The sequence below is a fragment of the Oryctolagus cuniculus genome, chromosome X, assembly GCF_964237555.1.
Source record: "Oryctolagus cuniculus chromosome X, mOryCun1.1, whole genome shotgun sequence".
In the NCBI taxonomy this organism is placed as follows: Eukaryota; Metazoa; Chordata; class Mammalia; order Lagomorpha; family Leporidae; genus Oryctolagus; species Oryctolagus cuniculus.
Window position 1 is genome coordinate 130,636,280 of NC_091453.1, and position 23,892 is coordinate 130,660,171.

A 23,892-nucleotide genomic window follows, 5' to 3' on the forward strand; every position below is an offset into this window, starting at 1 on the left:
ACTTTCACTCCTCCCACTAGCCCCGCCCCGCGCTCCCCACCCTGGGCCCGCCCCCGAGCCCCGATGGAAAACTCCGACGACGTGATCGCTGCTGCAGCAAAGGGCGGGCGGAGGCTTTGGCGATCAGGCGGCAGTAGGAGGGGGGAGCCCTGCCGCCAAGCCCCCCCCCCCCGCCCCCTGCCGCCACCACTGCAGCTCAGCCAGACAGCCAGAGGCGGGGGACGGGGGAAGGGAGGGGGAGGCAAGCTGCCTCACGCGGGCCTCCGGCCGGAGAAAAGGCGGCTTGCAGGGGACTGGGGGAGGGGGGCTTTTACCTCCTTGGCCTCCTCCAAACCGCTGGCGCTCCATGGACTTTAATAGTGCTCTCTAGCTGTTAGCTACCTCACTTGTTGCACATTATGGCTCCCCAAACCCTCAGCTCCTTCAGAGCACACCTTTTGACATCTGATGTAAGCTGGGTAGCCTAACACCTTCCTTGGAAGAAGAGTGACTTATGGGCCTCTTCCCCAGGCTCTCACCTTTCTCTACAGGCTTTTTCCAGGTATTTGGGGGCGAGTGAGGACTGGTCATCAGAAGACCAAGCAGGGTTGTTTGCAGGAACTGATGTAACCTGGCTCCATGTTCAACCTTTCAGGTTCTGGGGCTTGGTTGTGTGAGAGACCACCTGCAAGCAGGAGGCCTTGGAAACTCCCTTTCCAAGACTGGGTGGTCAAATCTTTTTGAGACTTGGCTCCAGGTGGTATCAGAAGGGAAGGGTACATAGCCTCTTTTCCAGGGGAACATTTCAAGTGTCTTAAAAATCCCTGGACTTCATCTTCTGGCCTAGATCCTCCTGATGCACTTCCCCTGGGAAGGATGGACAAGATTTGGGTAACTAGCTGCTGCCAAACACTAGCAATATCCACACCTGTTGCTCTACAAAGTCTGTGCACATCCCAGCATGCCTGGTGTTCCTTGGAGAGGCTTTACTGTGCTGTGCTAATCTCATATACCCTTTCCACCCCCACACCCCCTGAATCACATCACTCTGCTTTGTTATCTTCACAACACTGCTTGCTAATTGATAATTTTCTTGGGCATTTTACTGTTTACAGTGGGTTTCCCCTGCTAGAAAAAAACAATTCGGTCTCTCTCTCTCTCTCTGTCTCTCTGTCTCTCTTTCTCTCTCTCTCCTCCTCTCTCTCTCTCTCTCTCTCACACACACACACACGCACACAGAGAGAGAGAGAGAGAGAGAGAGAGAGAGTGTACCTGGTACTCCATTGTATCCCTAAAACTTAGAAGAGTTCTGGGCACACAGCAGGCACACAACAAATATTTGTAACTGCCTGTGTGTGGCTGTGCACACTTGGACCTGAGGCTCTCTTCAGCTTCCAGTGCAAGAGAAAAAGAAAAACTGCAAGGCACATTTATGCTTTCTGTACTTATGCTTCCTAGTCCAGTGGCAGGGCCAGTTCCACGTGCATGTGACCTCTAAAATTGTAAATACAAGGGGTCTCCCACCTTGTAACGCTTGGCTTTGTAGTCAACTCTAGAATATCTTAGTAATTTTTGAACAAATGGAGCAGCATTTTTCTTTTTCCCTGAGCCCTGCAAATTTTGTAACTGGTCTTGCCCAAGAGGGGCATTGCCATGGAGGGAACAGTCACAGACCCTTCCTTAGATCATGGGAAAGAGAATGCTGCCTATCCACCCACCTCTGACTATTTGTATTTCAACATGTCTCTCTTCAACTTGATATTCAAGCTGGCTATAAACAAGAAGTTTATGTTAGCAGATGTATTTTCCTAACTAAACCAAACTATCCATTGATCAGAAGAGCAACAAGCATCCCCTTGTCAGAAGTGAATAACCAAATTTCACAACCAATAGCAAACCACTATGTGTCCTGCCATGTGTGTAGTTGAGGAATAAAACCAGAGCCACTGATCAGTGGCTGATGTTTTGTCTGCACTAGGCTGCTGCAGAGAGAGGCAAATGTGCACTTATTGTGGCCAACCTTAGATTTAAATTGTTTTATATATGTCACTTCCTCCACTGACATTGGGGCTCTGGCAGACAAAGGTTAGCATGATTTACCTGTATTCCCCTGGGTGGAGTACAGTGCTCATTGACCAGTAGGAATTAATTACATTTGCTGAAAGAGTGACTGAATCCTAGGCAGCCAAGAGTAGCAAGTGGTTACAGCTCCCTCATCAGAAAACCCTAGGTACTTTTCTCTTACATGTTGAGATTAATCACATTTTGCCATTTTCATTATAAACCTCATCTATAGGGTAGCTGTGAGGAGTTGTGGAAACTACTGTGTGTTATTACTCTTTTCTGAGTTCTCCAAGTGCTTGTCTGTGTCAGAACCCAGCTTGCTGATGGAGAAATATACAGCAAGGCCTTAGACACAGCCTTGTGTCTCACATATGTTTTGCCAGAGAGGTATTGGGACTTGTCTCAGAAACTGTTAGTGTAAGGGGTCTTCAAAAAATAATGGAAAATACATACTGCAAAAAAAAATCTGGATTCAAAACAATTTTTGAAAATGTTTTCACAAATCATTTGAAACATGCTTGTACAAGGTAGAAAGAAATAAAGGCCCAGAATTTCCAGGAAGATTCTTCCAAAGGTCCTGAGTTAATTGCATCAAGACAGGGATCTTGAAGGTGGCAGAGGTAAAGAGATGAGCACTCCAAGCTGAGAATCAGCTGGGGTGTTGAAACCAGAAATATTTAGTGCTTGACAGGGAACCTGGAGGGGTTTACTAGAAGCATTTGTGTGAAGATGAATTGTGGGAGCAAAAGCTAGAGTAGGAGGCTGGAGAGGCTAGCACTGAGTCTTGAATGTTAAGCTAACAGATTGTACTTTTTCCTCTGGGCAATGAGGAAGTTTTAGGTAAGTGTGGAACAGAAGGTTGTGTGTCAGAAGATCCCCCTGGTAGGGCAGGCTTAAGAGCTCACAGGAAGGAGAGGCCAGAGCACCTTTTCTCCCAGAAAGGGAGTCATGAATCTGATGGAGACTAGACCTATGGGGATGGCCAAAAGTGGAGCCATGGTAGGGAGCAGCATCTGGGATATCTGCTTTTCAGGTTTGGTAGTTCCATAGATGCAGTGTGGAAAGAGGCGAAGGCTACAGGTTTGCTGGAGAAGACTCACATGGTCTTCCCAGGTGACCAAGGTGGCAGAACAGAAATAAAGAAGACAGAAAGAGAAGGGGGAAGAGCTTAGAATTAGAGCCATGAGAAAATTCCTTTGCATTTCACTTTCTAATATTTTATTAGAGATAAATATTCACATTTATTGTCTAGCTGTGTGTGTGTGTGCATTCATGCAAATAATGGGGTATAATTTCTACTCTCTGACTATTTGCATTTCAGACATGTCTCTCTTCAACTTGATATTCAAGCTGGCTATAAACAAGAAGTTTATGTTAGCAGATGTATTTTCCTAACTAAACCAAACTATCCATTGATCAGAAGAGCAACAAGCATCCCCTTGTCAGAAGTGAATAACCAAATTTCACAACCAATAGCAAACCACTATGTGTCCTGCTATGTATGCAGTTGAGGCATAAAACCAGAGCCACTGATCAGAAAGCTTGTGTGTCCCTGCCCTCACTTGGCATGATTTGTAGCACATGCATGACATGCTTTTCCTTTTAGGCCAAGGGAAAAATACTAGCCCAGATAAGTTGTGCAAGACTCTTAGTTTAAGTAACTGGGCTTGCAAGAAGAATGAGATGCTGGGACACTGGGAGAGTCAGGCGGGAGAAAGAGCTATCTATAAAGCTAAGCTAGGTGTTGAGGTAGATGAAAGGACATGCAGGGGACAGCAGAGCTTTAGAGCAGATAGACTGATAATGGAAGCAGAGGCAATGAGGGTAGTGATAAGCCTTTGGGCTTTTCTGGAGACAGGACAGGTTTGGAATTCCAGATCCTTCCCTAGATGCTAGGTAGATGATCACAAAACAGGTATTTAGAGCCCCTTGGGCTCCCTGTTACTCATGTGTAAAAACAGGAATTATAATGCATCCCACTTCCAGGGACATTTGTGATAATTCAGTGGCACATAGTGCCTGGCACATGGTCAGTACACACAAAACTTTACCAACCATTCTCACCATTACTGTTAATAGTTGATAAATGGTAGGTGCAGTCACATGTGATATCCCTGAGCTCTTGAATAGCACTCAGGAAATATCTGACGAGGAACACCATGCCAGGTCCAGGTATACTTGTACACTGCAGAACAATGGCTCATGGCCCAAAAACGTGGAAACATCATGGACAAAACAGGACTCCATAACTTGAGTACTTGACTACCTGGCTAGTGAGTGAACACCTCAAGCTGGTGGCACCCACTCTACAAAGAAGAAGAATGGCATAATTGGGGACAGTGATTGAGTGGCAACATCATATGAGCGGCATTACAAGCAGGAAAACAGGCAAGACACAGACCATGGAATAAATCTGATAATTTACAGTATGAAATGCCACAAAGAAGTTAAAATTCATCATACAGCCAAGAAGGACGATAAGAGAATGACAACCAGGCTGTCAGTCTGGCCAAGGTACAGAGGCCATCCTCGGCTCCAGAAAACTCAGGGTAATCAGCTCTGAAAGTACTTTTGCCACCTCTAATTCCAATGTGGAATAAAGGGAGCAGGAGGAAGGAAAAATGACAAGGCTATTAATATACGAGAGGCTGCCAAGCCATTATCGTTTATTTCAAGTGGTGGTAAAAGCAGATGAGTCATCCTTCAGAGCTGCAGGACTTAGCACTAGCCTGGATGGTTTACTGGCTTGCCTGTTTTCCCAAACCTGAAGTTCAAGGCACAAGGTTTCTGATCTCGAATAACCCTGAGGAGCCAAGTTTCTTTATGTCACCTATAAGAAAAACTTTCCCAAATGGTCTCAAGGGAACAAATAGACACTTTGACATTGACTGGGAACAATATTGTTTTCCTTCCTTCACTAGCCACACTTTCATGCCTTGTTAGAATTTAAGGAGGAAAGGAAAGGAGGAGTCTCTGTTGGTATTCCCAGAAGGGGCACTTTTTCCTGGTGCCTTGGTTAGATGTAGCTGGCTTACTGAGAGACATTTCTTCTCCAAAACCTAAGGAAAATCAATTGTCAAGTTGTAATACTTGCTGGGCCTAACTGTTTATTAGAGGTCACAATTGGGAGTGTTGAGCTTGGTTATGTGCTCCAAGAAGTTCCTTGAATGATGGGAACTCCGGCATGAGATCTACAGTGTGTAGCAGCTTGTTGTACATGAGGGATTTTTTCCCAACAGATTGGGAAAATGTATAGTTTCAGGGTAAAAAAAGGTCTTTACAAAGAGCAGCCGTTACCCCTTTTCCAATGCCCCATCAGTAGGGTCTCAGTTCCAAAATTATGAAGGATAATGCTCACATAGGCAATAAAAAGTATTCAGTAGTGAACTAGCCAGATTTGAGCTCTTCTGTTTCTGTGGGCAATTTTGAAAAGGAAAAAAAAAAAACAAAACAGAGAGTATGTTTCTGTCTCTAAGAGCCTTGTATGATGGCCTGTAAAAGGAATCTGGATTTGGAAAGGACTCTAAAACATTTGATGAAGCTACTCCTGAGTTTTTCTCAAAATAAGAATCTGGTTTTAGTCTCCCTACCAAGTAAGAAATTCAAATTCAGTTTGAACCTGAGATAGGGAGTCTACTACCTCCACAAGCAAGTGCCACCTTTAAAGGAGCTGTACAGAAAAGAAGCCTTCTTGACATGGTAAGTGAAGAATTTTCTGACAGAAAGTAGAGGAATCAATCAAATTCTCCATTACTTTTTGACTCTAAGTTAGCCAGGACAAAACATTTAACCTTGAAATTAGAGAGCCTGCTCCTTTGGTTCTTGTGCTTTGTGCATTCAGGCAGGAATGGTTTGAGCTCCCCCATATCCATTTTCACAATAAACATAAACATAACACACATTATCCTAACACTTCTGATGTTATAAGAACCATAGATTAGCCAAGTATGTTAGAGACATCACATTTATTCGGATGTCCTAATGTCAACACTAACGTTTCTGCAATTTTTTTTGGCAGGCAAACCCTTGGGACTTCATTCATGCCTGTTTACACTTGGTCTTCATTGAGTTCTATCTATGCTATGGAAACTTGTTGCCCCAGTGCACAACAATTTAAGAGCAAAACTAGAAGGAAACAAATATTATTTATTTAATAATCCAGACTACAACCATTAATTAGCATTATGATAATCAGTGCAATTAGTCATAAAATTTTCAATGTATTCTTAGAAAGGGATATCACTTTCCTTCGCTGGGCCTCAGTTTCTATTTTTGTTTGTTTGATATGAGAAATATTATAGTTCCTTTGCACACTTAGGCTGTGTTATTACCCAAGTTGGTTACTGTGTTGGATCATTTATGCTGCTTTTAGCGGCAAATAATGAAAACCCTTACTTGGACTGACTCAGAAAACAAAAACATTTACAACAGGAAGTCCAGAGTATGTGGGCTGCTTGGTTGCTTGATTCAGCAGCATAGTAACGTCGTTGAGGACCATCTCACAGTCATCACGATGCAGTTGATTCTTTTCATTAGTGGCAGAACTTGAGCTAGCAACAATTGAACCTAAAATCATCTGATAATTATCGCATAGGTCTTTCTGGTGTCCATGGTCTCTTAGTACTGTGTATTTTCCAAATTGGTGACTTTCCAAAGCCACCAATTGCATTCTGTATGAGACTGTGCTAGAAAAAAACTCATTGAAAGATTAAAAAAAACTATCACGGGGGCCCTTGGTGTCCACAGACTGTGGTGTCTTGTAACTCTAGGAAGGTCTCATTCCATGATAAGAGTGATGATAAAGCACGATGGGAAAAAGTCAGGGAGATTGGAGTAGACATGGTCTATCCAGGATGCTTCTGCAGGAGTAGCAAGAACACTGGATATTTAGAGGGATAGGGTGGGAAGTGAAGATGCTGTGTGTCTCTAGCTCCAAGCTGCCGAGACTGGGTTTTTCTTTTGTAGATATACAAGACATCTTTCAAGGGTTTAAGGAGAGGTATTTTATGTGATTAGAAATGCTTTTAACTATTAACCTGGCTGTGATGGCAGGTATGGTTTTGAGATGAGTGTGAGACCAGCAGTAGCTGAATCTCTTAATGTTTTTGCAATGTTCCAGGACAGAAATACTGAGGCTCTGGCTTAGGTCAGGGCAAAGGGGAAGGACAGAAAGGGTTGAAAGCCTATCAGGTAACAAATCTCAGTCTGGCTGCCAGAGACAGATTAGATGTGAGTGGTGATGGATTGTTCGGTTAATGGGAATCTTCAGCTTTCAGGCTTGGGCCCCAAGTGCCTCTGGTGCCCTTCCCTGAGATGGGCTTTAGAAGTAGGAGGGGAAATTCAGTGATGCAGTTAGGGGTTTTGACAATTAGGGATTTGTTAACCCTGAGTCCAAGTGGAAATTTTCAGAAGGCAGGTAATAATATATCAGGCTAGATCATAGGACAGAAGTATATAACTTAGGGATAGGCTCATTAACATTAGGAATAATATTGCATAACACTGTATGTTTTTCAAAGCATCTTCATCTTCTTGATTTTACTTAACTCTTACCCCAATTCTGTGAGGTAGACATGTTTTTTGGCACCTCCCAGGTGAAGCAACTGAATCCTATAGAAAATAAATGACTAACCTATAATCACACCATCAGAAAGTAACAGAGCTGAGGCCCCTAACACCAAATGTCACAGATTTCTCCCTATTCTTCAGACAGCAAAGTGGTTCACATGATCACAGTGGTAGAAGACATAAGAATTACTGCAATCCCTCAGAAAGCTGATGGAGAACCGCAGAAGACGGAACTCTGGAGCATTCATGGAAGTAGGTTGAGCTGCCTGAAGCTGGGCCTACAGAATTCTAGTCCATTGGATGGAATGAGTCCATCTGAGTTTGGACCTTGCCTACACTCTTGGCCTTGGGGATGTATAATTTTGCCCTTCTTAGTTCTCTTCCTGTACCATCTACAGCTCCTACTCCCTGTGCTCCTATTGAGATCACTTGGTTCTGGTTTGTACTTAATATCATGTCTCTGTGAATTTTACCTTGTGGTTCTGAACCATGGCTGTGTCCCTGGCGTTCTGGCTGTATATGCCATGGTCCTAAAACCTGGACTCTGTTCATAGTATGGACAGGCAGTTCTTTGACCAAGTAATGTTATAGAGAGGGAATGATTCGACCACATTTCTTCATCCCCTCTTAGATGTGCTTTCTTGTCTATTTGGTCATGGAAGAATGGCTGAGATTTCCTGACAGGCAGACAAAACCCACAGAAAATTCGTAGAATATGTTAGAATTTAAGGCTTTGTGGACTAGAGATATTTCCAGTTGGTCCTTGTAGCTAGGCAGTGAGAAAAAATCTAAAAGACAAGCATCAACCAACTAGGTGTGTGTTGGTGATCTGGGAGTGTACTAGAGAAGATAGTAGAAGCTCTGGGAGGCCATCTATTCAGGTCCTCAGAGAAGACGAATGATACAAAGAATTGCACCAAGACAATCATATTTCTTATGTCATATTTACCAGCCTAAGGATTAAGGAATCTTCCTTTAGAGGGATTCTAAAGGAAGTTCACCAGTTTTAACATCAAGGCTTTTGAAAAGAATTATTTGAACTTAGTATATTAAGAGGGCAATACATCTCCCAGATATGGTACAATTTTCTATTTTAGTGAAATCAAGCACATTAGACATATGTAATCTCTTCCTAATTTGTCCTGGTTGTTCTTGTGAACTTCACTTCTTGTCTTTGGCTATGACAGTAGATTTTTTGGTTGCTTCTTAGATGTATTCACTGTACTTCTATGAAAAATGGCCCTGGATGGATGTGCTTTTTGGGTCAATGTATCTCTTTTTACAAGGTTTCTTCCCTTTCTTGGCTGTCAGTCTACTGCCAGTTCTCATGATTGTCAGCAAGCCTGTTTTCTGCTTCTTTCATAAATCCACTTTTCCCTGACAGTTCATGTTCTGTTCTGAGAATTGAAATTTAGATACACATGTTTCATGGAATTGGATGTAAACTCCAGTTTATAGGCTACAAGTTATGTACTGAGGGCCCCCTTTGAAAAAAATGCATGTGATGTGGAATTTGAGTGTTTTGATCACAGTTTCAATTGCTGAGAACTTTCACTTATTTTTCTTTCTTTCTCTCAGTTGTGTTCTTAATAAGCATAGCTTACTGGTTCTTTCAGCAAATATTTTCTGAACACTTACTATATGTTATGGACTCTTCTGGAACCTGGGAATACAGAAGTAAGCACTACAGAAAAGGTCACTGGCCTCGTCAAGCTTTCATTTTGTGGGAGGAGAAGCTTGAAAAAAAAAAGAGTCAATTACATGAAATATTGGAATATGAAAAATATCTGAAGATGAAGTAAGGGAGATGTGTGATATAGTGCTGAGGGGGTACATCATTATTTTTAATAAGATGCTGTGATTGATAAAAAGATTAAATGGAGAGAATGAGTCATGTAGATATCTGAGGGGAAAACAATACCAGAACAGAGAAGAGAAATACAAAGTCCTGAGGTGTGACAATGCATTGGAGAAATGGCAACATGGCTGGTATGGCTAAGCAAAGCAGGTAAATGGGAGAGTTCTAGGAGATGGGGTCAGAGAGATGAGATGTCTTCACTGACAATGGAAGGATGTTAGCTTTTACTCTGAATGAAAAGGGACAGTCAAAGATTTTCAGCACAGAAGTGGTGTCATACTGAATTATGTGCTTCCAAATTCATGTGTTGAAGTTTTCACCACAAGTGTCATAAAACATGAGTACATTTGGATATAGGGTATTTAAGGAAGCAACTAAGTTAAAACAAGATCATTAGGATGGGCCCTATTCTAATCTGACTGATGTCCTTATAGGGAGAGGAAATTAAAATGTAGGCACACGCAAAAGACCATAAATTGACACAGGGAGAAGATGGCCATCTACAAACCAAGGCAAGAAACCTCAAGGGAAACCAACCCTGAAAACTACATTGATTTTGAGTTTCTAGCACCCAAAACTGTGAGAAAATATATTTCTTCTGTGTATGCCACCCAGTCTGTGGTACTTTATTATGGAAACTCTAGTATGATCTGACATAACTCTAAGAAACAGCACTCTGTCCCTAGTGTGAAGATTGAACTATTGAGGTAAAATGGCAACCAGGCAAATATCCTCTGAATTTGAATATTGAGGGAAAATGATGAATGTTGTTCAAAAGTCTGTGTTGGAACCAGAGTTGAAGCAGTTGATGAACACAGGCTGGAAGAGAACAGAAGGAAGGGCATACCAAGAAGAATAAATTACACACAGAGTGGAATTAAAAACCTATTTTAATGGTTCAAGGATAGAACTTCTATTGGTCTGGCTATGCCTATTAATCTCAATTAGACACACACACAATCAAACTTACAAGGTAAGGGGTCAGCATTGTGTTACAGCACATTAATCTACCACTTACAATCCTGGCATCCCATAATGGAATGCAAGTTTGAGTATCAGTTACCACATGTATGATCCAGCCTCCTTCTAATGTACCTGGAAAGACAGCTAAAGATGGCCCAAGTTCTTGGGCCCCTGCTACCCATGTGGGAGGACAAAATGGAGTTTTTGTATTGAGCCTGGCTTAGCCCTGACTCTTGCAGCCATTTGAGAAGTTAACCAGCAGATGAAAGATCTATCTCTATCTCTATCTCCATCATCTCTCTCCCTCTCTCTCTTTCTCTCTCTCTACCTCTGTCTCTCCATTTCAAATAAAAAACAAAGACTGAAAGAAAGAAAGAAAAAAGATAGAAAGAAATGAAGGAAGGACTACAAGAAAGAAGAATTTTTTTTTAAAACCTAACATAATAGAGTCCCATTCATGTGGACCTGTGGCACGTTCTAGCAAGTATGAGGGCAATGCAAGGCAGCAACAGATTAATTGAGCAATAACCATATGACAGATGATTCTTAGGGAGAAGAAAAAAAATGGAACACAGGATAGTGGAAAAAAATGCAGATACTTGAGGTTAGAAAATTGGAGTATTAAGCTCAGGCTTGCTATTTGTGAGATAACTTCTTTTCACTTTGATTAATTTTTTTCCAATTGGAGCCCCAAATTAGCACCTTTTGTCTCACAGTGATTTTGGGAAGGTGAAGTTGTATAAGGACTCAGAAAATGCTCCCTAAATGAAATTGTGTATAGATCGTTATGCATAAATGCAAGTGAAGACCTTAAGTTCTGAGTGTGGAGGAAGCAAGGGGAAATTGTGGTGACCTAAGATGATATATGTGCACCTGAATCTAGTTTCCTTTTCTTCCTTAATAATAAAAGCTTGTCTGGGCACATGGCTGTCCAACTGGACCACTTTTCCAAGAATCTCCTGCAGTTAGACATTGTCGTATGACATTATTAGTAATGGAATGTACGCATAAGTAATCTTCCTGGTTTGAACCTTAAGACTAAAATGTGTGTCCTCCTCTTCTCCCTTCCCATTAGCTGAAATCCTTTTTATAGTGACAATATACATCTAATTAGGAATATGATATCTGTGTCTTTATGTATACCCAAACAATAACTTAACCAGGAAGTAATCTGGGTTCCTAAATATCTTTAAACCGACATAACTGGGGTTCTTCACATTAAGACTATAAATGAGAGAAAAAACTGCTTTATTTCACCATCCTATTGGTACATCTCTGCTACACCACCTTAACTTTGTTCTAACTAAGTGGAATTGTATATTGAAGTAGATATCACGATAAAATCCCAACAGGCAGGTGGCAGGGACAAAGATATTATAGGCTTATAATTGATAACTCTTTTCACGTCATGGAAGGCCATGATAAAACTGTCACTAAAGATAACTTTGAGTAAAATCTAATGCCTACTTAAACTGTAGCTCTAGAGAAAATGATTGGAAAGCATCAGAATATTTGTGTTGGCTCCTTTTATAAGATCATTAAAAAGAAGTGAATTCGGACAAAAGTTCTCCTGACAATATTATCTGAGATGGAAGGGAATAGAGACAGTCCAAAGATGTGCAGTTTCCAGGTTTGGAAAAGACAATTGCTTCAGTAATTCCAAATGATCAGAGAGCAAACTGGAATCTCAACATTCCAGTAGAATTTTTCCAGCCAATCAAATGGACATGAGACTGTGGCAGAGATTTTACTAAGGGAGTTACCTTAATGCCCAAACCTATTGCTTTCAGATTACCTCAGGCAGTCATCATTAAACTAATGCATCAAATCCCTAACCAAAGCAAAGAAGAAATAAAGGAAGCTTGAGAGCTGTGTCTGTAACTTCAGTATAATATACCAGGAGTCTACCAAGGTTTATATTTCAAATAACTTTTTATGTAACTTTTCAGTTGGGTACCTGAAAGGTATAGAGTTTCTTTTCAGGGTAGCAAAAATGTTCTAAAATTGATGTAGTGATGACTGCTCAACTCCCTGAATACACTTTACAAATCATTGAATGGTGAACTTTAAGTGGGCAAATGTATGGCAAGTTTATGGAAATTCATTAAAGCTATTATACACACACACAGACACACTCACATAAACCTCAAGCTTGATATTCCAAATTTATTGATCATTTAATCCATAAATCACCTCCATAAAACACGCATTCTCTAACATTGTGTTACCTGACGAATTTGGAAAATGAATATATACAGTAATTGGATGAGGTTTTGGATTGTTTTCATTGTAGAGACTGTGCTTTTTGTAGGCAAAGAAGGGTAAATGCAAATATTGAGGTGTACAGATAGGTGAATTGTAGTGAAGACTGTTAATTACTCACCCTCTTCTATAAAGCACCAAAGAAAACACTGTGCCCAGTGTGTCTTAGCTGCCTTCTACTCAGCCAGCCCCACTGGCATTTAACCTGTGTACGTGGGAGTTGTGAGCTGGCACTCTAGTTGAAAGACAGAGAACATTTCTTTGTTTATATGTCTCTAACAACCCCCAGAAAGAACTAAGCAAAGCCAAAGGCTGGGATCGCTCACCAAATTTGACTTTCTGAGAAGATACGTGACAAAGAACATACAGGTGACTCAGCAATGTCCCTTGAACAGTTCTAAATAGTTTTACCTAAGGTTGCAGCCTAGTGAACAAATTGGATAGCAATCAATCAAACATTTATTTAAGGTGAATAATGCACCTTGCACATTCCTGCTACAGGCAAGATGCTTTTTGTGACAGTTCAAGATGGGTTTGAAGAGGTGGGGCCCACCCAACCCCTCCAGGAACAAATATTCTCTTTAGTGAGTAAGACTATCTGAAGAGCTATGTATTGGAGAGAAATAAGCCGAAAGGCTAGAGAAATTCCAAATGTAGGTAGATAAAATATGTCTTGAGCAACCGTGATCATTAGAATCATTCAAGGTATAGGTTAAAATGCAGATTCTTGGACCCTTCTCTGCACATTTTGATATAGATGGTGTGTAGAAGGAGAATCTGTTGTTGGTGGTTCAACAGAGACCTATATGTTGATCGATAGTTGCAATTATACCAGCTATTATGAACCTTACATTCTTGCAAGGGGATACTGACAATGACTGACACACACACATACTGCATTTGAAGGTGAGTATGCTAAGGTAAAAATTAAGAGGAGGGTAGAGTGTACTATGAATGCTAGATATATATATGTAGGGGACAAGAACATACATACAATTTTAAGTAGTTTTGTTAAAATATGAGAGTCAATGGGACAAAGAGAAAGAGAAGGAGAGAGAGACAGTAGGAGAGGGAGAAAGGAGAACAAGAGTGACAGCAAGTGAGAGAGACCTCCCATTTGTTGGGCCACTCTCCAATACTTGAGGCTGAAACTGGAAGTCAAGAACTCCACCCAGTTCTCCCACATGAGTGCCAGGAACCCAACCACTCTAGTTTTTACTGCTGTTCCTCTCCCCAGGGTCTGCATTATCAGGAAGCTGCAATCAGGAGCTGAGCTGACATAGACATTCCAATATGGGATGCAGGTATCTTAATTACTAGGCTAAATGCCTGTCCCAACAATTTTTTTAGTCATCAAAGGCTTCATTTAGATGCTAACATTTGACAAATACTCAAAAAAGTTGAAGGGTTAGCTATTATCTGCAAAAAGAGCGTTTCAAACAAGGGAGACAGTGAAAAGTCCCTAAAACAATTGCATTCTTTGCATGTTTCAGCAAAAGCAAGGAATCAAGTGTGGCAAAAGTGGAGCAAATAAGTCCAAGAGTGTTAAGGATTGAGATCAGAGAGGTTGGCTCAGGAGAGGGGTGCAGTCCATAAGGCACTTTTAGGCTACTGGAAGGATTTTAGCATTACCATGAGAGAAAATGGGGAGCCATACCGTGATAAGGGAGTGGCATGATCTGGCTTGGGTATTTTTAATATCTACTTCACTGAAGTATTTTTTACATGCAACAATGCTCATTCAGTTTAATTGTATTATAGTTTCATGAGATATTTTTAAATGTACATGGTTGTATAATCACTACCACAATCAAGACACAGAATATTTGCATCACCCCAAGAATTTTCTGAATATTGTAAAGAAGTCAACTCTCATTCTTATCTCCTGTCCCTGGTACCACCTCGGCTCACATTTCCATCACAATACATTAGACCTATGTATTTTAGAATTAACATATAGCATGGATTCTTCCATTACAGTCTTCTTTGCTAAATACTACATCTAGGAAATTTATCCATTCTATGTGCAGTAGTAATTCATTACTTTTAGTGCTAATTAGTATTCCAATGTGTAGATACGTCATAGTTTTAAAATCCATTCACTTGTTGATAGATATTCATATCACTTTCAGTTTGGGGCAAACATGAATATATATGCTATAAAAATTGCAGCACGCAGGGCTAGTGTTGTGGCCCAGCAGGCTCAGCTGCTGCTCTGGATACTCTCATCCCATATGTAAGTGCCTGTGTTCTGCCTCCGGTAGGCAGGAAGTGATGGCTCAAGTACTTGAGCCCCTGGCACCTAAGTGATGGCTTTGGTCTGACCCGGTCCTTGCTGTTGCAACCAGCTGGAAAGTGAACCAGCAGATGAAAGATACCATTGTCTATTTCTGTCTCTGTCTCTGTTTTTCAACATCCCATTCCTGGCCATCACTCTGCCTTTCAAATACATAAAAGCAAACATTAAAAAAAATCAGGGCACCAATCTTTGTGCTGACTTATATTTTCAATTCTCTTAGGTAAATACCTAGCAGTAGAATGGCTCAGTCATATGGTCACTGTACACCTAATTTACAAGAAACTGCCAAATTGCTTGACAAATTGGTTTTACTATTTTATATCTCCAAAATAAGTTTAAGGGAGTTTCCATTGTTCCCAGTGCTTATCAGTCTTTTACAGTTTAATTTTAGCTACTCTAATTATAGTGGTATGTTTTTAATTTGGAATTTTCTGATGAATAATGATATTTGAGCAATGTATGTTTAATTGGCAATTCATATATTTTCTTTTAGGAAATCTTTACTCATTTCTTATCCACTTAAAAATCAAATTATGGGGCCAATATTGTGATGGAGAAGGTTAAGTCGCCACTTGGGATGCCCACATCCCATATTAGAGAGCAGGTTCAAGTTTTGGCTACTCAGCTTCAGATCCACCTCATTGCTGCTCCTCATGGGAAGCAGCATATGATGGCCTAAATACATGCGCTCCTGCCACTCACATGGGATATCCAGATGGAGTTCTTGGCTCCTGATTTGGCCTGACCCAGCTGTTGCAGCCATTTGGGGAGTGGATCAATTCATGGAAGATCTCTTTTTCTCCCTCTGTCTCTTCCTTTTTCTGTCACTTTGGTTTTCAAATAAATAAATCTGTCTTAAAAAATTATTTATTAGTATAAAGCTGAAAGAGTTATTTATATGCAACAAGCACAAATCAGGTATATGTCGTGAGAACATTTTATCTTAGTGATTTGTCCCCTGATATTCTTTACGATATCTTTGCAAGGGCAGAAGTTTTCTTTTTCAACATATTATTATGAAAATTTCCCATTCTTAATTTTTACAAAGAGCTATTTTCAGCTTCCTTTATACTCATAAATGAATGTTTTAAAGTGTTCAATTCCCTGATACATAGTACATCCATAGTAATGTGCTGCTATCACCTCCATCAAGTTTCAAAAAATGTTCATCCTCCTGAAAGGAAGCCCCATACCCATTAAATAGTGTCTGGCAGCCATTCATCCAGTTTCTATTTCAATAGATTTACCTGTTCTGGACATGTCATGTACATGGACTCGTACAACATGGAGCCTTTTATGTCTGTTTTCTTAGCATGCTGTTTTCTTTTTTTTTTTAACTTTTATTTAATAAATATAAATTTCCTAAGTACAGTTTATGGATTACAATGGCTTTTTCCCCCCATAACTTCCCTCCCACCTGCACCCCTCCCATCTCCCACTCCCTCTCCCATTCCATTTGCATCAAGATTCATTTTCAATTATCTTTATATACAGATCGATTTAGTATATATTAAGTAAAGATTTCATCAGTTTGCACCCACACAGAACATAAAGTGTAAAATACTGATTCAGTACTAGTTATAGCATTACTTCACATTGGACAACACATTAAGGACAGAGATCCTACATGAGGAGTAAATACACAGTGACTCCTGTTGTTGACTTAACAATTGACACTCTTGTTTATGGCGTCAGTAATCTCCCTAGGCTCTTGTCATGAGTTGCCAAGGCTATGGAAGCATTTTGAGTTCGCCGACTCCAGTGTTATTTAGACAAGGTCATAGTCTTCTTATATAAGCTTTCGATATTTTCCAGTACTTTGAAGCACATATGAATTCACTTCATATGAAAATATTATAAATATTTTAAAATGTGATTTTGCTATCTTAGGAAGTTTATTTTCATTAACAGTCAACCTTTACTTGATTCTTCTCAGTGTCTGGTATTTATGTATACAATGTATTCTGTCTGCACTGAATTGATGACACTTTGATGGTAGTAAGCTGAATATTGACGTGCCACCCTCCCCATTTCCCAGAGTCGTGTGTGGAAAATTAACCCCAAAGTGATGGTATAAAAAGATAGGACTTTGGGGAAGTAATTGTATTAGTGCCCTTTTAAAAGAGGTCCTGGAGAGTGGCCTTGCTTCTTTCCTCACAAGACACTGAACTTGCCTATTCCATAATCTCTGACTTCCCAGTTTCCCGTGGGAAAAAACTGCTATTGCTTATAAAGGGCCTATTTGTTGGTATTTGTTACAGCAGCCACAATGGGCTAAGATACTGCTCTAATATCATTAAGTATGCATTTATATATCTACCTCTGGGCTCTCTATTCTGTACCAATTATTTTTATGTGTAAGTGTTGTATCAATAACGTACTGCTGCTTTGCTGCATGCAGGTTTATTTTCAATCTTAAAATCAGGTAGTGGAGGTATTTTATTATGTTCTGCTTTCCAAAATGGTTTTAGCTATTCTTGTTACTTCGGATTTTCACAAATATTTTGGAATCAACTAACCAATTTCTATTAAAAATGCCACTGCCACCACCACCACCACCAACAACAACAGGGTGGGTGTTTGGTGAAGGGGTTACACTGCCACTTGGGACACCCACATCCCTCATCAGAGTGCCTGGATTTGAATCCCAGCTCTGTTTCTGATTCTAGCTTCCTGCTATTGTGCACTTGAGATGCAGCAGGTGATGGCTCAAGTAACTGGGTTCCTCCTACTTATATATTATATATATATATATATATTCCAGGCTCCTGGCTTTCGCCAGGCCCAACTCTGCTGCAGGCATTTTGGGAATAAACCAGTGGATGGAAAAATCTCTTTCTCTCTCTCTTCCCTCCTTTCAATTTTTTTTCAAAATATAATACATTAATTAATATGCCTACTAGAAATCCAATTGGAATTGCACTAAATATATAGATTTATTTGCGTTAATGGAAATCTTGACAATATTATCTTTCAATTCAGGAGTGTACTGGATGCTTAACATAACTATTGTTACATTTATTCCTAAGTGGCTTATATTTTTGAAGCTATTGCTAAAAGTTTTATTTATTTATTTATTTAATATTTTCCAATTGTTTGCTACTAGCATAGATAAATAAAACACTATTTGCATATTGACCTGGAATCTTCCATCTGCTGGTTCATTCCCCACATGGCTGCAACTGCCAAGGCTGGCCCAGGCTGATGCCAGAAGCCAGGAGCTTTTTCCTGGTCTCCCACTTGGGTCATCTTCTGCTGCCTTCCCAGGCCGTTTGCAGAGAGTTGGATCAGAAGTGGAGCAGCTGGGGCAGGAGCCAGCACCTATATGGGATGCAGGCAGACGCATTACCCACTATGCCACACTGCCTTGACCATTATTAAATGATTTTTCTAATTTTATTTAGATAACCGTATGAGTTTTTTTCTTTAATCTTTTAATGTGGTTAAATATAATGACTGATTTTTGAATTTTAGATCAACCTTGCATTTATGGTATAAACTCTACTTGAGCATGATGCACTATCTTTTTTTTTTTTGACAGGCAGAGTGGACAGTGAGAGAAAGAGAGAGACAGAGAGAAAGGTCTTCCTTTACCGTTGGTTCACCCTCCAATGGCCGCCATGGCTGGCGTGCTGTGGCACCGCGCTGATCCAAAGCCAGGAGCCAGGTGCTTCTCCTGGTCTCCCATGCGGGTGCAGGGCCCAAAGACTTGGGCCATCCTCCACTGCACTCCCAGGCCACAGCAGAGGGCTGGACTGGAAGAAGAGCAACCGGGACAGAATCCGGAGCCCCGACCGGGACTAGAACCCTGTGTGTCTGCACCGCAGGCGGAGGATTAGCCGGCCTATCATTTTCATATAGTATTGGAATCAATTTGCTACTGTTCCATTGGGGATGTTTACATTCTTATTCATAAATAAATATTGCTGTATATTTTTCATTTCCTCTAAGATTTTTCTGGTCCTATGAAATGTCTTGTGATGTGTTCTACCTTCTGTATTTTCTGAAATGGTTTGCATAATAATGGTTTTATTTCTCAGCTAATTTTTCAAAGAATTTACCAATGAAATAATTTAGGTCGGTATTTTTACTTTTTACTTTTTTACTTTTATAAAATTATAAGTTAAAATTACTTAAGGGATTTCAGTTGTTTAGATTGTATGTTAGTCATTAAATCAGTTTTGATAAGTTATATTTTCAAGATGTGTCCATTTGATTGGTTATAAAATTGCCATAAATTTGTTTATTATATTTACTTATTAACTTTTTTTTAAAGATTTTATTTATTTATTTGAGAGGTGGAGTTACAGACAGTGAGAGGTAGAGACAGAGAGAAAGGTCTTCCTTCCGCTGGTTTACTCCCCAAATGGCTGCAACAGCCGGAGCCAGACTGATCTGAAGTCAGGAGCCAGGAGCTACTTCTGGGTCTCCAATATTTGTGCAGGGCACCAAGGACTTGGGCCATCTTCTACTGCTTTCTAGGCCATAGCAGAGAGCTGGATCAGAAGAGGAGCAGCTGGGACCCAAACTGGTGGCCATATGAGATGTCAACACTGCAGGTGGAAGATTAATCTACTGTGCCACTTCACTGGCCTACTTATTAACTTCTAAAGTATGTACAAGTTTTTGTGATGACAATTCTTTTATTATTGATATTAATATGTGATTTTTTTCTTGATTTTCTTATTTTAAAATTTAATTAATCTTTATAAAGAATCGACTTTTTCCTTTGGTAGTTTTTTTTAGTTATTTATGTTTTCTTTTTTATTTATTTGTGCTATCATTTTTATTATTCATTTGTATTTTGTAATTTGCACTGAATTTTTCCATTTCCATTTCTGACTTATTAGGTGGAAACATAAAGCATTGTTATGAATTATTTTTCTTTTGATATGTGCCTTTAAATCTCTAAATTTATATCTGAGCATTGTTTAACTGTATCTCACAGGCTTTATATGTAACAATTCTGTTGTCAACTGTTGTATAGTAGTTTATTTGATTTATTTATTTTTTTGACAGGCAGAGTTAGACAGTGAGAGAGAGAGAGAGAGAGAAAGGTCTTCCTTTTTCTCTTTGGTTCATCCCCCAAATGGCCGCTGTGGCCGGCGCTTTGTGGCTGGTGCGCTGGGCAGATCCGAAGCCAGGAGCCAGGTGCTTCTCTTCTGGTCTCCCATGTGGGTGCAGGGCCCAAGCACTTGGGCCATCCTCCACTGCCTTCCCGGGTCACAGCAGAGAGCTGGACTGGAAGAGGAGCAACCAGGACAGAATCCGGCGCCCCAATCAGGACTAGAACCCAGGGTACCGGCACCACAGGCAGAGGATTAGCCTAGTGAGCCACGGCGCCGACCTGTTGTATAGTAATTTTGAATGTCCTTTGTGAGTTCATCTTTGACACATATCTTAATTCACAGTTTATTATTTAATTTCCAATTATTTAGTGATTTACTAATAATATTGTTATCAGTTTCAAATTGTTATGTTTTGTTCAGAGGACACACGTGTAAGATTTCAATCTCTAGCAATTCATTGAATCTTATGATTTAGCATATGGTTCATTTTGTGCATCTTCAGTTTGCAGTAGAAAGTAATGCATACTCTGCATTTGATACTTGCAATGTTCTATAAATGTTTTTGTTCAGATCTTCACTGGATTTTGTTTATTTGTTTTATCAATTACTGAGTCAAGCATTTTACAGTCTTTGACTCAGTGTAGATTTAGTTGCTTCTTACTTTAGTTCCAGTTTTCTCTCTGAATTTTGAAACTCTATACCATAGATATAAGTATAGGTGTAGATACAACATGTAGACATAAGCTGCTTACTTATCCCTGGAAATTGCCCATTCATCCATATATTATATTTATATTCTTGGGAAAGCTATTTTTTCTGTACTGTATTTTTTTCTCCTAATGGAACATATTTTAGATCACTCAATATTGCCTTAGGGATCCCAAGGTATCTATTTTTCTTTAATAATTTTTATCCTTTCTTTTCCTCAAATTGGATAAGTTGATTTGTCATTATGAATACTGATTCTTTCTCTGCCATTTCCACTCTGTTGGTAAGACTACACACACACACACACACACGCACGCACACACAAACATGCACATAAATGTATATTTATATGCACATATGTATACTGTTTTATCAATAATTCCACTTTTCAATTTTAGAATTTCCATTTGTTTTCCATTTCCCTATTTTTAAAATATTTATTTATTTCATTTGAGAGGCAGAGTGACAGAGAGAGAGAGACAGAGAGAGAATCTTTCATCTGCTGGCTGACTTCTCAAATGGCCACCACAGCCGAGGCTGGGCCAGGCCAACAACAGGAGCCAGGAAATCCATATGGCCTCCTAAATGAATGGACAGTGGTCTGAATACTTCAGCCATCTTCCACTGCCTTCCTAGGCACATTAGCAGAGAGCTGGATTGGAAGCTGAGCAGCCGAGACTTGAACAAGTGCTCTGATACAGGATGCCGGTGTTGCAGGTGATGGCTTAAACAATTGTACCACAATGCTAGTCCCCATTTTTCCTATTTTTACATGGACGATTTTATCTGTTCACTGCTTAGACCTTATTCTAATTATTTGAATAGTTTTATAATTTGCTGCTTTGATATTATTTGCTAAATTCAACCCCAGACTATTTCTGAGTCATTTTCTTGATTATTGTTTACATTTCCCTTTTTCTTTGCATATTTAGTCACTTTATTGTATAAGATACATTGTGAGGGCCGGCGCTGTGGCACAGTGGGTTAATCCTCTGCCTGCAGCACCGGCATCTCATATGGGTGCTGGTTCTAGTCCCAGCTGCTCCTCTTCTGATCCAGCTCTCTGCCATGGCCTGGGATAGCAATAGAAGATGGCCCAACTCCTTGGGCCCCTGCACGCATGTGGGAGGCCTGGAAGAAGCTCCTGGCTCCTGGCTTTGGATCAGTGCAGCTCTGGCAATTGCGGCCATTTTGGGGAGTGAACCAGTGGATGGAAGGCCTCTCTCTCTCTCTGTCTCTACCTCTCTCTGTAACTCTGTCTTTCAAATAAATAAAATAAATCTTTAAAAAATACATTGTGAATGATTCATTATAGAGTCTCTGAATTTTGTTATGTTCTCAAAAAAAAGAGTTAATTTTTGTTCTGGGTAAGTTGATTTGACTCATGTCGATCCAAGAAAGTAAAAAGTGGGTTTTTTTTAAGATTTTATTTATTTATTTGAGAGGTAAATTTACGGACAGTGAGAGTAAGAGGCAGAGAGAGAGGTCTCCCATCTGCTGGCTCACTCCCCAAATGGCCGCAGTGTTGCAGATGGGCCTATCTGAGGCCAGGAGCCAGGACCTTCCTCTGGGTCTCTCATACAGGTGCAGGGGCCCAAGTGCCTGGGCCATCTTCCACTGGTTTCCCAGGCCACAACAGAAAGTTGGAACGGAAGAGGAGCAGCCAGGGATAGAACCGGTGCCCATATGGGATGCCGCCACCACAGGCAGAAGATTAACCTACTGAGCCACAGTGCTGGCCCCACAAAAGGTATCTTAAAGGACTTTCTAACATGAGTTAGAACAGAGAAAGTTCACTGCAGCATGATTGGGGGACTGTCTCTAGGCAGAAGGTTGAGGTGTACCTTGTGGGTTTTTCTTGTGTCAGTTATTAGAATCATATGTTATCTGTTCTTTAATGTCTGAAACATTGTCTCATAAATTTTGTACATTTTTATGATAATAACTTGACTGCTACTGTGGAACCAGCTATTCCACAGGAACTGAATGCTACGATTTAATTTTTAAAAAGATCACTCTGACCACTGTGATAAGTGTGTACTTTAAGAGTATAGAGTGGCATCAAGGATATTAGTTGTGAGGATAGTGTATCAGTACAGACTAGGGATGATAGTGGCTTTGGCCAGGGTGATGGCAATGTATATGACAGGAAATCATTGTTTTCTGTATATATTTCAATGTTAATTGTAACTGCATTTCTTGATGGATTACATATTAAGTGTGAGGAATTAAGTATTTTAATTCCAAGGTTTTTGGTTTGAGCAACATGGAGTTTGAAAATCCTATAAACTGACATAAACTGACAACAGGAAGGCTGTGGAAGGAGAAAATTGTGAGTTAATCAGAAATCTACTTTTGGACATGTTGAATTTGGGATGTCTATTATACCTCAAGTTGTAGATATTGAACAGGCCATTGGATACACAAGTATGTAATTTGGAAGAGAAGAGTGTACTGGAGATTTAAATTCACAATTTAGTGGTATACAGATAGTATTTCAAGCCAGGCCAAGATACTGGAATTGAGTAAAGACAGAGAAAATAAGTGGTTCAGAAACTATTGCCTGAGTCACTCTAAAAATAAAATTTATGCTGAAAATAAACAAAGGTGACTGATACACCAATGAGGTTGTAGGAAACCCAAAATCACATGGTAGCTTAAAACTGAAGTTGCGGCTCACTAGGCTAATCCTCCGCCTTGCAGTGCCGGCACACAGGGTTCTAGTCCCGGTCAGGGCGCCGGATTCTGTCCTGGTTGCCCCTCTTCCAGGCCAGCTCTCTGCTGTGGCCAGGGAGTGCAGAGGAGGATGGCCCAAGTACTTGGGCCCTGCACCCCATGGGAGACCAGGATAAGCACCTGGCTCCTGCCATTGGATCAGCGTGGTGTGCCTGCCGCAGCGCGCCGGCCACGGCGGCCATTGGAGGGTGAACCAACGGCAAAGGAAGACCTTTCTCTCTGTCTCTCTCTTTCTCTCACTGTCCACTCTGCCTGTCAAAAAAAAAATGAAGTCAGAAAAGTATATCAAGAAGGAAACAGATTAACTGTGACAAATGCTGCTGACAAGTAACGTAAGATACTGACACTTAATAGAGGTAATTGTTGACCTTGTGAAGAGCAGTTTC

General features: G+C 40.4%; 1 protein-coding gene across 1 annotated transcript in view; it reads left to right on the forward strand.

Moving 5' to 3' along the window:
- LOC138847567 (uncharacterized) overlaps nucleotides 1–23,892 on the forward strand; it is a 668,340-nt gene that overhangs the window by 79,112 nt on the left and 565,336 nt on the right. The window contains exon 10 of the mRNA XM_070066705.1: nucleotides 21–133. Coding sequence (XP_069922806.1) covers nucleotides 21–133 — 113 coding nt within the window. The remainder of the gene's footprint in view (nucleotides 1–20; nucleotides 134–23,892) is intronic.